The sequence below is a fragment of the Notolepis coatsorum genome (genome assembly GCF_963971535.1).
Source record: "Notolepis coatsorum genome assembly, chromosome: 18".
NCBI classification, from domain to species: domain Eukaryota; kingdom Metazoa; phylum Chordata; class Actinopteri; order Aulopiformes; family Paralepididae; genus Notolepis; species Notolepis coatsorum.
The window spans coordinates 36,532,857-36,550,243 of record NC_140182.1 but is presented as its reverse complement, the minus strand read 5'-3'; the positions used below and the strand labels follow the sequence as shown (position 1 = coordinate 36,550,243).

The following is a 17,387-nucleotide window of genomic DNA, read 5'->3' as shown; positions in this document are numbered from 1 at the left end:
AGTCATCAAGGTTGAGTCCACTCCACTCTGGCAGTCAAAGAGCTGACATACAAATAAAAAAAGGTCTACATTAAACATAAATGACACAGCGTCACCATTTCAAAGGGAGTTTATTCACTTTGTGACACAATAGCCAAAGAAATGCACTAGCCATCATTATCTTATGCCAAATGATTAGGGCCTATTACAAAAAAAGAAAAACTGTATTTATCAATTAACTTCAGAGTCTGAATGCAGTAAATGCTCAAGTCCAAGTCCAAGTCCGAGTCATCAGTGCTCAAGTCCAAGTCGAGTCATGAGTCCTGAAAATCAGTCCAGGACTCGGACTTGAGGTAAGCGTGTTCCTTTAACATTCTGGCTGCTGATGCCTCACAGCTTATTGCCTACAGCAGGGGTGGCCAACCAGTCAGAGACTAAGAGCCACAAAAAAATGACTGTGGTACCACAAAGAGCCACACCATATACCAGCGTTTCTCAACCTTTTTTTTCAGTCACGGCACCCTTCATGTGTTTATAGGTCTCACCCTCTGGCCTCTGAAGTTGCTAATGTCTTTTTTATTTGGGCCTCACATGGTTAAAAGTACCCTGTGAGACCCACGGTTGCAAAATTACAAAATCACTTTTAGCCATTTAAAAAAAATAATGTTTATTTAAAAAATGTTAAAGGGGAACTATTTTACTATTTCTTTCACTATTTGGGCACTTTTACACAATTCCTGTGAGTCTATGGAACACCTAGGTTTTTTTCCAAAAAAATGCATTGTTTTGTATTTCTAATCAAGTACTAAAAACCGCATTTTTCTACCTCAAGATCTTAAGCCGTTTTGAGGCTGGGCTCCAACCACTGTGTGGCCTGGTGCCAACTGCCACATCAACTGCCACATTATTATGCAGCTGAGAAATCTCTGACATCACAGATATGCACATTTTCAGATGACTCAGTTCAGTGAGGGTGAATATTGTGAGAGGAGAATTGGAAGAATTCGCCAATATGAGAATTAGAGACATATATCCTATTAATATAAGTCCACATAGCTAAGAAACAATGGTAAACACTGAAAAAAGCCATTTATAAGATAGTTCCCCTTTAAGCACATGTATAGTCAATTGGTCCTGTTGTTCAGCCTCACAATGCTATTTGATAGTAAATGTGTTTATATGTCCCACCCTCTGGCCTCTGAAGTTGCTAATTTCTTTTTAATTTGGGCCTCACAGGGTTAACCTCTTAAGCCCGAGATATACAATAAAAGTGTATATTTTCAGCATTATGTTTGTTTACCAATTATTTTAACTGTTATTAGTGAAATATAAGATTATAGAAATCTCAGGGCATTGAGTCGGAAACCGGCGCATATTGACAGGAGGAAGTGGCACAGCCAAAAGTGAGTGTAGTCTTTTGAAGGAAGAGACTCAGGGGCGGGGCTTTCAAATTTCGAAAAACTACCCTACCCAGCTCACACCAGCCCCTGTCAATCATCTGACTTCTGGATTTACTTTTTAATTTCTCTTATTTTTTGGGATTATCTCCCACAAACCTGAACGTTATTGCCATAAAACAGAACGCAGTTAGTTTCTCTACCTTTCTGTGAACGTCTTGCAAAAAACGGTGTTGCAATATGATGAAGAATGGTGGAGAAATTTACATTATAAAAAAGATGGCAGAATTCAGTACTGTATCTACAAAACCTTCTGTTTAATCATCTTCCCTTTATTCATTTGCTTAGATTTTTCAGGTCTGGTCAATTTTAGCATGGTGTTATTTACAGTCAAAGATAATTTTTTTTTTAAATAGAATTGATATTCTCCTTTGGTTCATTACAATTTACTCAAGCCTAGTAACAGACACACTATTTCTGACACTGATCCATATATGTCCCTAGATTCAGATACCAAGAACATGCAAATGGACCATTTAAAAAAAAATTGTAAATGTTTATTCTACGTCCTTATGGAATGAGTGACATTAAAAAAAAAAAAAGTAAAAAAAAAAAAAAAAAAAAAAAACATTTTTTTTTATTTTTTTTTTATTTTTTTTATTGATGGAAGAGCCGCACATTGACGGGCAAAGAGCCGCATGCGGCTCGCGAGCCGCGGGTTGGCCACCCCTGGCCTACAGTATATCCACTTTTCTCTTCTTAAAGGGTCAGTTTTTGGTTCAGAAGCTTCTGAAAACGTAGTTCTGGGTTCTTTACCCTGTTGGTAGTGTATTTTAGGATTTCTTCTATCGTTTGCCAGCTGACCCAAATGACAAGGAGGCACTGTCACACAAAGTCAACAGAGAGCGATGGAACGTTTTCCCCTTTGTGTGTGGGGGCGGGACCTATTTGCGCTCTGTCTCTATTTCCTCCTGCACCGGACATGTCACTCAAAATGTAAAACACATTTCTTTTGGGGCGCTCCAGTAGCACACCATATAGCGCGCTGAGTCGCGAAGCGGTCGTCCCGGGTTCGCTTCCCACACCCGGTGACCATTTGCCGCATGTCTTCCCTACTTCTCCTCCCGTTCTCCCTCTCCTCTGTCGGTCCTGCGTGACCAGGAAAAAAAGCTGTAAAAATGCTCAAATAATTATATATTTTTTTAAAACACATTACTTTGTTCCCACAGGTTTGCCCACTGCAAATAGGAAATAAACGTGTGCTCATTTAGAACGTTACGCTGTCTATAGAGCTCTAGAATTCTAACGTCGATTTTTTTAAACAACATTCTAAACATGTACACCTGGGGAAAAAATGCCTCCTCCTAAACAATTACTTTGTTGTTGTTGTTGTTGCTACAGGTTTGCCCGTGACATCGACCACGACTGTGTAGTGAACGGACAGTTCCTCCCTAAAGGAGCCACGCTGGAGATCCCTGCTGGCTTCCTTCATTACGACCCAGAACACTGGCCAGAGCCACACAAGTTCATCCCTGAGAGGCGAGAGGCTGCTTGATATACTCCACACTAAGGCTGTCCCAGACTAAGGATTTGTATAGTCAACTTTGATTGGCCGAAATTTGCCGATAGTCGACTGTTTTCATTATTTTATATTATATATATATATATTTTTTTTTTTATCATTCCATTTGGGCTGTGGGGGGTGCTTAATGTCTGAAGGAGTCGACTGAAGGCTTCTTGTCCTCTGCGAAAGCATGCAATTGGTCCACTGATGGATACAGGGATATGGGTATGCGCGCCATTAGCGTTAGCCACGCTTCTAGGCCTCTTTGCTTTTGGAAAGAATAAAAAAATATATATATAATAATAATTATTATTATTAGATATATATATATATATATATATATATATATATATATATATATATATATATTTTTTTTTTTGCATTCAACTAAGAGGTTGGCACTCGACTACGGCTCCTTTCGATCAATTAGTTGACTATTCGACTAATCGGGGTCAGCCCTACTCCACACTATACATTCTACCTACTGTATGTATTCATGTCCAAATCACTTTTATTCTCCAAATACATATACAGTATACAAGGGATTTGGTTTGGCGCTTGCTCACGAAAAACAACACATCAACATAGATTTTACTTATGGGCGGTCGGGTGGTGTAGCGGAGATTGCGCTCGTCACCAATGCAAGAGGCTGCGGTCTCGACTCCCTAAGTCAGCATTGCCCTGGGGCTTGGGCCGGTCGTCATACTAACTCGTTTGGCTGAGTTAGGGCGAGGGAAGTCGTGGGTGGTAATCTGGCGTTGTGGACAGCGACGCTTACAGGTCAGTTCTGGGCGCCTGCTCAGCGAAAGGCAGGAAATGGTGAAGGCAGCGTGACCTCCCACGCGTTACGCTTCACCAATGAGAGTCCTCGCTGCCAGGTGAAAAAAGAGCCACTGGCTGTCTCCACATGTGTCGGAGGAAGCATGTGGTGGACTTCAGGGTTCCCTTGTACCGACCAGTAGGAGGAACATGCGCACAACAACCAGGTAGGGGAGGGGGGGAATTGGCATGGCGACTAAATTGGGATGGGGAGAAAAATAGAAAATCAAGCAAAAAAATACATAGATTTCACTTGACTTTATTTATTTATTTACTTTGTCTTTATTGTCATTGTCAACATTTAGGCGCACTGCCTGAACAAATATTTCAAATACACAATATACTAGGATAGAAAATAGTAGTACCTAAATAAAAAATAAATAAAAAACAAGTAAATACAAGGTAAATGTATAATGAATATTTGAAGTCTAAAGTACGGAAGCCGAGAACGGCCACATTTTTATTTATTATTTTATTGCCATTTTCTCGTGATAACAACTTATTATTTTGTTATCTCGATATAACATAGTCCGTTTTCTTGTGATAACGAAGGTTATCCTAAAACCCTAGTTATATGAATACTGGCTGAGCGTCTCGCTCTAGCCTTATTGAGATATACATCTTCCGTGCACATATTGTGCGCGTGTTGAAAACGTTCACATGCACCCGCATTTGCCCGTGGCCACGCCTGCTCCCATGTTTCCTTAAAACCTAGGGTGTGGCCACTCTCATACCCTTCCAAGTCTGAATTTCACGCGTGAAAAACATCCAAGGGTCCTCAGGGCGTGAAGAGCGAGACGCTCAGCCAGTATTCATATAACTACGGTTATAGGATAACCTTCGTTATATTTCATCCTGGCATAGCGTCTCGCTCTAGCCTTATTGAGATCAAAAGGGCAGAGCAGAGCGCAGCCACGTCAAATGCACCCCCTGAGGGCCCATATGCCCACCAACAGGGAGGAGGGGAGTCCCGTCCACCCGCCCGTCTGTCCTAACGAGGGGGGGGGGGGCAGTCAACTTTGACCAATATGTGAAAAAGGGACCAGCCACCCTAGGACGCGCAACGCGAGTGGGACCGCGTGTGCGGTCCACACCCACACACTCCTGCCAGCCCACTCGATGGCGGGGTACAGGAGAACCAAAGTGCAGCAGGGGCAATGCCCGCGCACCACCAATGTGGCAGGTGTTGCTGAGACAGCACCACGTCACACACTCCTGCTAGCCCACCTGTTGGCGGGGCGCAGGAGAAGTCCCGGTTCTCAGGACTGCCTGGGAGACAGAGCCCCCAGTCATGTCCATGAGTTAAACTCTGACAAAAAAACCCGGGGAGGACCAGGAGGCAGCAGCGCAGATGTCCTCCACCGAGGCCCCCCCCCAGCAGGGCAGCAGAGGCTGCCACTCCACGAGTGGAGTGTGCCCCGACGCCTGCAGGGGGAACCCGTCCGGCCAAAGTGTAGCAGAGGGCAATGCCCTCGCATAACCAATGTGACAGGCGTTGCTTGGACAGCGCCTTACCTGCGTGGGAGCCACCGTAACAGACAAGCAGTTGACCAGTAGCCCTGAGGTCCTGCGTCCTAAGGTACACCGTCAGCGCACGGACAGGACACAACAGGTGAAGGCTCGCCTCCAACTCACCTGCGTGAGGGGGAGGGTGAAACGCCTGTAGCACAATATCTCTGGAGCAATAAGAGCTCCGGATATCCCTCGGCACAAAGGCCGGAGTAGGCCTCAGAGTCGCGCTGCTAACCAGTTGCCGTAGCAGCGGGGCGCAGAGAAGGTCCCAGCCCCAGGCCACACAAGGCGGACTTACCGCCGAGTCCCGGGGCCAGGACCCCCAGAAAGGGGGCCTGGTGAGGTCAACGAAGCCGCGGCATCGAGAGCTCTCCAGGTGTTCACTGGTGACACCACCCTCTACACCGCCAGCGTATCGGACAGGGCCTACACCTTACAGGTGAAGGCCCTTCTCCGCCTGGCATGCCGTGAAGACCCCCTGAGGAAGAGGCTCTGAAAACTCCCGGAGGAGGAGGCTCTGTAAGGAGGTCCCCTCCTGAAAAAACCCCAGAGGAGGCTCTGAAACTCCCTGAGGAGGCGGCTCCGAGGCCCTCCGAGGAGGCTTCCCCCCCACAACCTCGTGGGGTCAGCTGGCTCACCGGGAAGACAACACTCCAAGGAGGTTGATCCCTTAATCCAGGCCGACAGGTAACAAGAGCAGAACTCGACCTGCGCCCGGAGGACTGCGAACTACACAGGCACGCCTAAAGGGGCTGACTGCAAGAACAGTATCCCGGCGGGAAGGGTGTTCGGTATGCCGCGCACAATGTCATAATCTCGAACCTCGCGGAGTCGGGTCCACCAACTCCGCCAGTGAACTGACTCCGCCACGAACCCTGACCCTGCCAATTTATTAATCCCGCGGGGTCGGGGTTTCAGAGAAAGAGTTTGACACAATTGGCAGACGTCATAAAACATGCTGGGGCATACTCTCGGGGAGCCGGGGTCAAACCCGGGCTCTACCAGAGAGTTGACTCCGCTATCGGCACACCAGGGAGACAACCATGAAATGGATGGAGTTTACAACTCGTAGTGGCATTTGTATGACACACAACATTCAAGACATCAACCCCCGTGACGTTCGGCCCACCCTGGCATTTTCCCCCCGGAAAAGCTCAGGGACCTACGGGGCAACCAGAACGTTTCTGTGACCCGGCGGACAACAGGTTAAACTGATCCGGTCCGGCGCGACCAGGACGAGTCCCGCGCCCTGTCACGTCGCCGGGTTAGGTACACGTGTCGATCAAAAAACATCACAAGGGGCGCCACCAAGACGGTCAGCACGCGAACGCACAGCTCCCGGTGGCCCACCTAACGGGCGTGAAACCCCCCCGCCAATGTTTGATCTACAGTACCCCGTCATTTCCCCCTGGAGATGCATGCGAGTCTTCGAGTCTAACCTATAGTGCGCTGGCGCTCGGTAGAGATAGAAACCTCCTTCCCGACCGACCGCATAAAAAACGCAGGTGGATTCAATCATTGAAAAACACCCTGGGCCAGCGCTGATACCGGTCTCGTAAGACCAAACGCTGATTTATGAACAGCGTGTATTATGCTCGTGAAAAACCCGAGAACGGTGACGGTGAGTTTCTAACAAGAAAAAGCCCCACAACGTCTCTCCCCGCTGACATTCTACATAACGAGCCTGGGAATAAACCGCATCAATTCCGCTCTTTATGTAAGAGGGGAAGACGTTGGGCTTATCCCAGAGAGACCTCAACGTGAGTGAAACAATTGAAAAAGGTTTATTTAACAGATTGGAGAATCGGCATAACAGCCCAATATACACAACCGTTAAAAGAAAGCAGAACAGAAGGACAACAGCCTCGACTGCACCGTGTTACCTCCCATTTACAATGTCAGTGGCCTGCAGTGCAGGTCCTGTAACTCACGGATACATCTCTCGGCCAATAAGAAAATGCGAAGCCTATGACGTCTTCAATGGCCTGCTTCGCCAACAGAGATTGAATCTCGTCGGCCAGGGCTGTCCCTGCCGTGGACTCTGACAATAGAGTCTGTATCAAACCCAAAAACGGAGGGTTGGTGTGCAAACTGTAACACAAGCCCCACTCTCAACATTCTCTCGATCCACACCGACATGTGGCACTTCTGTAGCCACACGTGGTAAAAATCGCAAAGTGGCCTCGCTGCCGACTGGCGCCGGCCTGCTAACAATCGTAGATAGGTGGCCCAATCCCTCCCGCTGTGCATTGCAAACCCTGGCTTCGCTGACAGCGCGAGCAAGGTATCTCGTGGGGTTGGGATTCCACACCCTGACTCTACCAACGAGGCAATTGCACCCAAGGGGGGACCCCGACAGAAAGGGGCGGTCTGAAACGGGGGGAACGACAGTCATCACTCCTGGTGAATGAGGTGGCTCCCCTGCTGAGCATTGACCCGTTTTAGCAAATCGATTAGCTTGCTGGGGATGGCCTGCTCTACGGCTGGACATGCATGATGTGTGGCCCTCACTCTGTCTAGGGTGAAAACCCCCCTCACACCGTAGCCCTGTAGTGATATTACTATCACCCAAATTACGTGTGCCTGACGCACTGCCGCTGCTAGGACTGGTAGTCCGAACGGGGGGAGGCACAAACGTAATATCCGGCCTGGCGAGGGCGGGCTGGGGGAACCCGCACTGTGACCCCACGGGCCAAGGGTTCCCACTCTGACGAAATAAAAAACAAATTAGAGATGGGGAACCTGCTCCGTCGTCACATACAACACCAGGCTCACCAAGCGCACACGCCCGAGCGTGTGGCGAGGGAGCCTCCTGATAGTACAACATTCTCATAGACAGACCCAGGCCTGCGGTTATAGCTTGCGGCTGCGTCAAAAGCTGTATAACCTCAAAACCCTGAGCGAGGGTCTTGACGTTGGCCGTCCCCAAGACCCCATCGCCCGACACCATTTTTGACAGAAAAGCAGCCAACTGAGCAATGTTATTAGTTGCCGCTAAATTCTGTACTGCTGCAATATAAGCTTCATCAGCCCACTCAACCACCTGCCGGGCCGATTCGCCCCTTGGCGTCGGCTTCCGGGCCAGGTGCCACTCTACCATGTCTGGGCAGAGGACCGAAAGCAACTGCTTCTCTAAGCGTGGCACACCGGTCCTAAGCCCTGCCATCAGGCCGTCCACCTGTCTAAAAGGTAGATAAGCCTTGGCTAAACCCTTAACGTTAGACACCGTCTGTCCCTCAGCGATGTAATGGTTAAGTGGAGGAACCCCGAGCACAGCCTCGGCGTTCCCCCGCACGGGAGTGGAGCCCTGAAAGCAACAGCATTTAGCATTAGTGGCGCGCGCCATGATACTGGGAAAAACACTCAATAACGTTACACATTGTGCGCATTCACCTGAGTACACAGCCCCACGCGCTGCACACACACCGCCCGTTCTTCTCAAGGGACAGCGGGCGGCAGTGACAGTACTAATACTAGAGGATACCGTCGCCAGCCCTACCTTAGCACGACTCAGCTCGACTACTGACTGTCGTGCGAAGTTCACCCGACCACTGTCACGGAACTGTGAAGAAGTCCAGCGTCGAGCCGATATCCTGGACGCGCTGAGGAAAACCCGGGGGGCTGGGGAAATTCCGGCGGTAATCCGACGTGCTTTAATTTCTAAACTAAACAACAAACGTTTCCACTGGCTGACAGGTGCCTATGAGCAAGAAGTCACGCGTGAAAAAAGATGAGAAGGGTATGAGAGTGGCCACACCCTAGGTTTTAAGGAAACATGGGAGCAGGCGTGGCCACGGGCAAATGCGGGTGCATGTGAACGTTTTCAACAATATGTGCACGGAAGATGTATATCTCAATAAGGCTAGAGCGAGACGCTATGCCAGGATGAAATATAACGGATTCATTTATTTTATTATCTCGATATAACAAAGATCGTTTTCTCGTGATAACGGATTAATTTCTTTCAGTAAGTTGTTCAGTACAGCAACAGACAGCCAGTGGCAGCTCTTGAAGGCTGAAATCAGGACGGCGTGATCACTTGAACCAGCTCGCAATCATCTCCGAGTTCTGCACATGGTTCTGGATAATTATCTGTTATATCGAGATAATGAAATAAATGAATCCGTTATCACGAGAAAACTGGCGTTGTTATATTGAGATAGCATAATAATAAGTCGTTATTATCACGAGAAAACGGACTTTGTTATATCGAGATAACGAAATAATAAGTCGTTATCACGAGAAAACGGCAATAAAATAATAAAGACACGGCCGTTCTCGGCTTTCATACTAAAGCCCTCCCCCAATCATTAATCAAGTTAAATGGCCTAAAAAGAAGAAATAAAAGTAATTATGTGTCAAGGGTTCACCATTCTGTCTAAGCTTGACTATGTAAGAGGGGTGAACAGGCATCCCTGTTTTTATGAGTCGCAAACCAACAAAGTTGAGAACCACAGGACCTTACCTTTATCATCTTTCCCAAGTCATTCTCTTTCATGCAATTCCAGATTGTTGTAATTGAGTTGTTTGTACACATTCTATTTCTATGAATGGAAAAAAAGGAATTAGGCTACTCCCCCTATACTGCACTGAACGTGACCCATACTGGTGCTCTCTTGCTCAGGTTCACGCCAGAGGCCAAGCTTAGCCGACACCCGTTTGTGTACCTGCCGTTTGGGGCCGGCCCGCGTAGCTGTGTGGGGATGCGGCTGGCCCAGCTGGAGATCAAGATGGCGCTGGTGCGTGTGTTCCGCAGGTTCAACATCGTGGCCTGCTCCGAGACGAAGGTGAGGCGATAATGGAAGATGTTCTGTCAGGATCACTCGCGGCATGGCTTTACTCATAAGCAGTGGTGGAAGAAGTACACAGTTCCTTTACTTAAGTAAAAGTAGAAATACCCAGATAAATAAGTACTCTGGTAAAAGTAAAAGTTCTCCATTCAAATTCTACTTAAGTAAAAGTAGAGATGTATTTGTTATTGAATTTACTTAAGTATCTAAAGTAAAAGTATGCATTCTACATGGCGTTTGTGTATCCCAGTGCATAACAGGTTATGTTATAGTGGTATGTGGTCCAGGTATGCTGCTCTGATTATGTCCTCTGTGAAAGTATATAATCTTCATACATTCTAACCATGTTTTCTATGCTAAATATTTTTCTTCAAAGTAACTCGTAACTGATGGGTTCAGATAAATGTAGTGGAGTAAAAAGTACAATATTTCCTTTGAAATGTAGTGGAGTAAAAGTATAAAGTTCCCTAAAATGAAAATACTCACATAAAGTACAAGTAGCTCGAAATTGTACTTAAAGGAAAACTCCAACATTTTGGGAAATTAGCTTATTTGCCATCTACCCTGGAGTTAGACAAGAAAATGCATACCCTTTTCTTCTCTGCGCATGCAGTAGGAGTAGGAAGATGTTGGGAACTAGGCTAATGGAGGAACCAGTGGTGCAGTCGCGGTCACACCCGGTTACACGCCGTGTTACCAGATCACTGAGGCAGAAGTACGCGCGATCGCGCACGGATGTGTACTCGCGTGTACGCGCACACAAAAATGCGCTGTATCCATTCATTGTGACTAAGTACCCGGCCACCGTTTTACATAACAAAAAGCGCAGGTAGACTAAGTGTCTGGGTGTTGGCTATCTGAATGCATCTCCCCCTTCATTCTGTGTGACACAGGCAGTGGAGGTGAATACTAATGTGGCTCGGAATTCGTGATGGGGGTCTACCTGCTTATGATATTGAATCAAGCGTCTGTGCTGCGCGCCAGCTTTCCACGCGCACATTTACACAAATAGAGAGCAAGAAGAGCTTGTATGATAGAAAGATTGCACTTGCGTATATGCGCTTGTGTGTGTGCGTGCGTGTGTGTGTGTATAATTCAGTTATGTGCGCATGCACGTGGCGTGTTACCAGTTCCCATATTAGGACTGCACCACTGGGAGGAACCTACTTCCAGCGACTGACGCTAAGCTAGGCTAACGGTGCGCGTCTTCCTACTCCTACTGCATGCACAGAGAAGAAAAAGGTTTTTGATTGATTGATTGAAAAGTTTATTAACAGATTGCAGAATGGGTACAGTACAGTACAGCTCAATACATACAATTGTTAAGAGGATGCAGACCTGAGAAAGACTTTCGTCTTGTTTCCATCAGGGTCCCCCATTTTCAATTCATCATATGACACACACGACATACAGATAGATAGACAGTACTGCTACATCTATACATTTATGACATACCAGATTTGCAAATACAGTACTGTTTGTGATACTAAAAAAATCCAGAAAAAGAGTGTATATACATTTGACATAGAAACTGTGCATTGGAGGAGGTAGGGTATGTGGGGTGGGGCTGTACATTGGAGGTGAGGGGGGGACACACACTGTACATTGGAATACTGACATACATTTGACATAGAAACTGTACATTGGAGGAGGTTGGGTAGGTGGGGTGGGGTTGGGTGGGGCTGTACATTGGAGGTGGGGGGGGGGGGTTGGGTAGGGGGGGGGGCACTGTACATTGGAATACTGACAAAGCCATGCTTGGTCTTTATTGTACAACTGGGTTAGGACATTTGTAGGGGCCAGTTTCGAATTGCAGTCTCCCGTAGGTGTTCTTTTGTGTTTTTGAAGGTGGGTAGTGATTCACATTCCTTTACAGCTTTGGGTAGGGCGTTCCACATTGATGTGGCATAATTGCGAAACGTGTTTAGTCCCTTGTTTTAGCCGAATCTGGGTTTTACATGATTTGTGGAGCTCCCTCTGGTGTTGTGATCGTGGTATTCACTGACCTTTGGGAAGTATTTTGACATGTACATGGGTACCTTGGTCGTGTAGTGTATCTTGTAGACCAGGCCCATTGCAAGTTGCTGTACTCTGTCGTCTACTCTAAGCCATCCTAGGTTGGCAAAGTGTGCAGGGGTGAGGTGGGTTCTAGGAGTCAGGTCAAGCAGTAGTCTGACTAGTTTGTTTTGAGATGTTTGTAATTTGGTTTTTAGTGCCTTTGAGGTGCTTTGGTACCATGAGGTGCAAGCATAGTCGTAGTACCCTTGAATGAGTGCTCCTGCCAGAGTCTTCAGGGTGTTCTTGTTTACCAGAGAGGAGATCCGGTACAAGAATCGAGTTCGTTGGTTGACTTTTTTTATTACATTGGATGCCATTTTGTCACAGGAAAGATTAGCCTCTAGGATGGAACCCAGGTAGGTAATTTCATCTTTCCTTGTGGTATGTATCTTAACACTCCAACATTTTGGGAACCCTGGAGTTAGACAAGAAGATGCATACCTTTTTCTTCTCTGTGCATGCAGTAGGAGTAGGAAGACATTTGGAACTAGGCTAATGGAGGAACCTACTTCCAGTGACTGACGCTAAGCTAGGTAGCGGTGCGTGTCTTCCTACTCCTACTGCATGCACAGAGAAGAAAAAAGGTATGTATCTTCTTGTCTAACTCCAGGGTAGATGCCAAATAAGCTAATTTCCCAAAATGTTGGAGTTTTCCTTTAAGTACAGTACTTGAGTAAAAATACTTAGATACTTTCCACCACTGCTCATAAAGCTATTATTTAATGGTTGTACGGTTGGCTTGACGGTATGGCTTTACACTCTCAAAATAGATGTGTTGTCCCAATGTGTTGAAAAGCAACACACCATGGTTAAAGATTGTTGACAGAATTCGGCTATAGGTCGACAATAATGTGGTCAAGAGGCATGGTTTCTACCTTGAGCCTTAACTGGCGTGGTTTATTATTCACATGGCAGAGCAGTAACACTACAGGCCTCCTCTCACTGAGAGGCTGGGGGAAAGAGAAAGAATGGGAGGAGACATCTATATTTTTACTCGACACCTGGTGGTGTACCTGAGTGGCTCCGCCTAGAGCGCCCTCTAGTGGAAACAGTTATATATGCAGTTAGACAGTTACTGGTGGAAACAGTTATATATACAGTTAGACAGTTACTAACAATCCTACACAGAACCTCTGACTTCAACACTCCCACTTAGGTTTGTATTAGCATACTGGATAACTTCTTTGAAAAACATTTTACAAAGGAAATAATATAATCCAAAACATCAACAGGGTGTGACAGTCAATATTTTCACATTAAACATGACCCTTGCAAATCCCTTCAATTTTAATTTGGAACAGGTTTCCTCATAGTGTCTGCTACCCTGTCGTCCGTTGGACAGTAAACCAGTGTCATCCTTTCTTCCCTGATGACAGATCTGATGAGATGATATTTTCTATATTGACATGTTTACATCTATGTTGACACACTGGGTTCCTAACAATCACAATGGTTCCCTGGTTGCCCTCATAAACAACAGCCTTCATATATACCATAAAATGGTGTTGACAAAACGCCCCTCATCTTCAAAAACCACCTTATCTGGTATAGAGGATACATTCCAATTACCTATTACATATTAAGCAATATACTCAGAATCTCCATCACTTCTAGCAGTTGTTCTGGTTAAATACACTCATGTATGGTCATAGCTAGAGCCGTATCTTCGGCTTCACTAGTTGATAGTGCCCCTGTGGGCTGCTTCTTTGTTTTCCCATGAAACCAGTGAGCTGTCTGTATTCAAACTCACGCAAGATCCTGTACCTTTAAGACAACAGAAAAACATGCTTGGCTGTAATCCAAATGTTCCTTGTGGGGCCAGCAAAATGCTGTGACAGTCCACTCTCTACGAACCATTGGTCAGGGCGGGTACACATTGTTAAATAAATGAGGCTACCCACAGCATCTCTATACATTTTCAGTTTCTGAGCATCCTTCTGATAGTCTAGTCTTTGATCACATGGTGTTTCCTTTGATCTACATTCTTACATGTCTAAACGTTTCAGGGTCTTTCCCACATAGTTACATCATTGAGAACATGGTAAGTCATCCACCTTTGTATTTAAACATGGGATCCATTTTTGTATTTAAACATGGTAAATCATCCACCTCTGTACTTAAACATGGAATTAAACAATCATCCACCTCTGTACTTAAACCTGGGATTAAACATAGGATCCATTTCAGTATTTAGACATGGACTCTAATCAGGTATTTTAAACCTGGATTCTACTCCTCCCGTATTTAAACCTAGAGTATCCTCCTCCTGCCTTTAAGCAGTGTAGCCACCCATCTTCATTATTTAAACATGGAGTACCCTCCTTCAGCATTTAAGGAATTTGCTACGAACCACACTTTGTATTTGTCGTGGCCTTCAATACCCTCCTGGATTGAATACACCCATTTTCCTCCCACTGTCTGTCTGCCCTCTGGTAACTTGGTTGAATACACCCATTTCCCTCCCACTGTCTGTCTGCCCTCTTCGGGGGACAATGTGGCCTCTTTAAAGGTCGGGGTTACCCCACTGACTACCCTGTAGTAGTAATCAACGGGGGTAGGTGTACTGTCCTCCTCGTCACTCCCTTTCCGGGCATAGTCTGTCAGATACTTTGGGGGTTTGTGTTCCCTTGAGGGATACCTCCCACTGCTTGGGGCACTTGACGTCACCCTCGGGTGCTCCTCGTCATCGCCCTCTGGGGGTCGCTGACTGTCTGCCTGCACGACCGTACTAAGTACACTGGGCTGATGTGTCTCTGTTTCTACATACCTTACTCTGGAGTCCAGCTCTGGCTCCTCTGTCTGTGTCTCGCTCTCACATGTTGCCTTTGTGACAAACTTGACTAGCCTATGCTAGGCTAGGCCTAGACTAGGACACCAGAGCTCAGCGATGCCGCTCGCGGCAGCATATTCTCCCCGCTGGCTGAGCTCTGGTGTCCGCTGGAGCAAGCCAGAGACAGCCGGCGATGCGATATTTAATTTGTTTGTCATGACAAACAAATTACATAATCCAACATATGTGTAAAGGCACAACATATTCCAGTTAACGGTATATTTTTTTAATGATTCGTTACGGCGCAATCAATACTTCCATGCATTCGGGACCTCCATGTTTTGGGGGTATTCATCAGACAAATCGGATCCGGGATTCGGCTCCCATCAGTCGGGCAAGAACTGCGGGTTTTCAGCCTCTCTCCTGGAGCTTAAGGGGGAGCTTAGTATTCCTGCCTCTGAGGAGGTGGCTACAACAACACACAGTGACTACATGCAGTCACTGTGTGTTGTTGTAGCCACCGGGTAAATCGCGATTTTTTTATTTGTTTGTCATGACAAACCAATTACATAATCCAACATATGTGTAAAGGCACAACATATTCCAGTTAACGGTATATTTTTTTAATGATTCGTTACGGCGTAGTCAATACTTCCATGCGTATAAATTGAGGAAGGCAGGGACCTCTGCCGCGCGCTGCAACACAACACACAGAGCGAGAGCGGCAGGCGTGGAAAAGGGGGCGTGCTAGCGCGCGGTCACGTGGGCGTCGTGGCCAATCAGAGAAACGCTGAACGCAAGTTAGTTACCTTAAGTGTTCACGCGCCCCGGAACCCCGTTGCGTGCCACCCACTTCAATGACAGAGCTCTCATATTTGCGAACGCATAAACTATATCTTAAATTATGGCTATGTGTCTAATATGGCCATTGCTTAGCAATGACTTGTTTGCAGTCAACATTGTCGAAACTGATTGTTTTTTTAATCGGTTCATTTCTGTTTTATACCATTTTGAAAAACGCTCGTTTTATGAAAGTTCCAGAAGAAAATAAAGATTGTGTGATAAACGCCCTTTACTGGAATACACTGGAATACACAAAACACGTTGTCATTTTTCGGCCTATTTATGAATCGTTTTCAAATAAACGCTAGATTATCGATAGTATATGTGTACTTATGCACGCTATAGAAGCGGGCTGAAAAATCGATTATCTTATTTCCTGATCGCACACAGACACACACATATGGCACACGCTGATATATAGGTGAAAATAGCTCTGATTATCCCAAGACTGGTCAAATAGATTCCTTACCTCAGATCAGATGTTCTCCAAAAAGATTATTCCAATTCCTGATCGCCATTCCAAATATCGATCGTGTTTATTGATCCAACGCTGGGTACTGGAAACACACATTTTCCGCTGTTCTGGTGGTGGGCGATGACTTCGATCGTCTCCGGTTACATGTCTGACAAGTAAAATGTGGAAGCAGGACTTTTTTTTCTCCATGCGTTTCATTCAATCCAATCCAAAGGTGTGCAGTACCATCCGGAGAGACGATAGGGGGCGGTATTTTCCCTGTTTGAGTTCAGACAGATCCCCACTGGTAACGCGAGGCTAGATTGATGAAAAATGAATGGAAATCGATAATAGAAAAAAAAATAGATCTCTCGTCGTTGGCACTGAACGGTTGGCATGAACTACCGAGAAATCTCGTCGTTGGCAGTTAACTGTCTGTAGTGTGGTAGTGAAAGGGTTAAGCATACAATGTACAGAACAAGCATACCATCATGCCAACAATATTTCAAAAGCAGGGAGCACTTGAAACAATCCCCTCCATATGGAGCACATATACTGTAGATAACTTAATAGATCAAAGTATATACATGTCATATCATATTTATAATTTTTTGTATAGATGTCTTTTTCTTGTGAAATAAGAAATACTTGAAATCTAAAGAACCTCCTCCATTCATGAATCAAGTTACATAGCCCGAGAAGATCAAATTAAAATCATTATTACGTGTCAAAGTTCAGCATTATGTCACTAGCAGGCAAACCAAAAAGGTTAAGAACCGCTGCTTTATGTGTTGAGAGCTTTTCATGACCCTATGACTCATGAAGAGCAATTCAAATATTTAATCTCACCAACGCATAGTTGTGAATTGTCAAGGTATTTTCTTCATTTCAGAGAAGTAGACATTTCTGATATATTAATGTTTTTATCTGACAGCAGGGTATTTTATTTTAGAAAAGAATTATCTGACAGAATATAGCTGATGATGTTGTTGATGTTGATAGGTAATACATTGTGTTATATCTCAATTTCTAATGCAAATCCACGTTGCTGCTCTTCTCCTTTGTACAGGTTCCTCTGGAGTTGAAGTCGTTCACCACTCTTGGACCTAAGAATGGTGTGTTTGTGAAAATGACTAAAAGAGAAGGACAAGTGAACCCCCCACCAGAAGATCACAGGCGCTCCCCTCCTCCAGAAGACTAG

At 45.7% G+C, this 17,387-nt stretch overlaps 1 protein-coding gene across 1 annotated transcript in view; it reads left to right on the top strand.

Annotated features, from left to right (window-relative positions):
* tbxas1 (thromboxane A synthase 1 (platelet)) overlaps nucleotides 1-17,387 on the top strand; it is a gene marked incomplete at its 3' end in the record, with an annotated part of 260,971 nt that extends 243,584 nt beyond the window's left edge. The window contains 3 exon segments of the mRNA XM_084335155.1: nucleotides 2,778-2,915; nucleotides 9,896-10,058; nucleotides 17,256-17,387. Of these exon segments, the coding sequence (XP_084191281.1) occupies nucleotides 2,778-2,915; nucleotides 9,896-10,058; nucleotides 17,256-17,387 (433 nt within the window).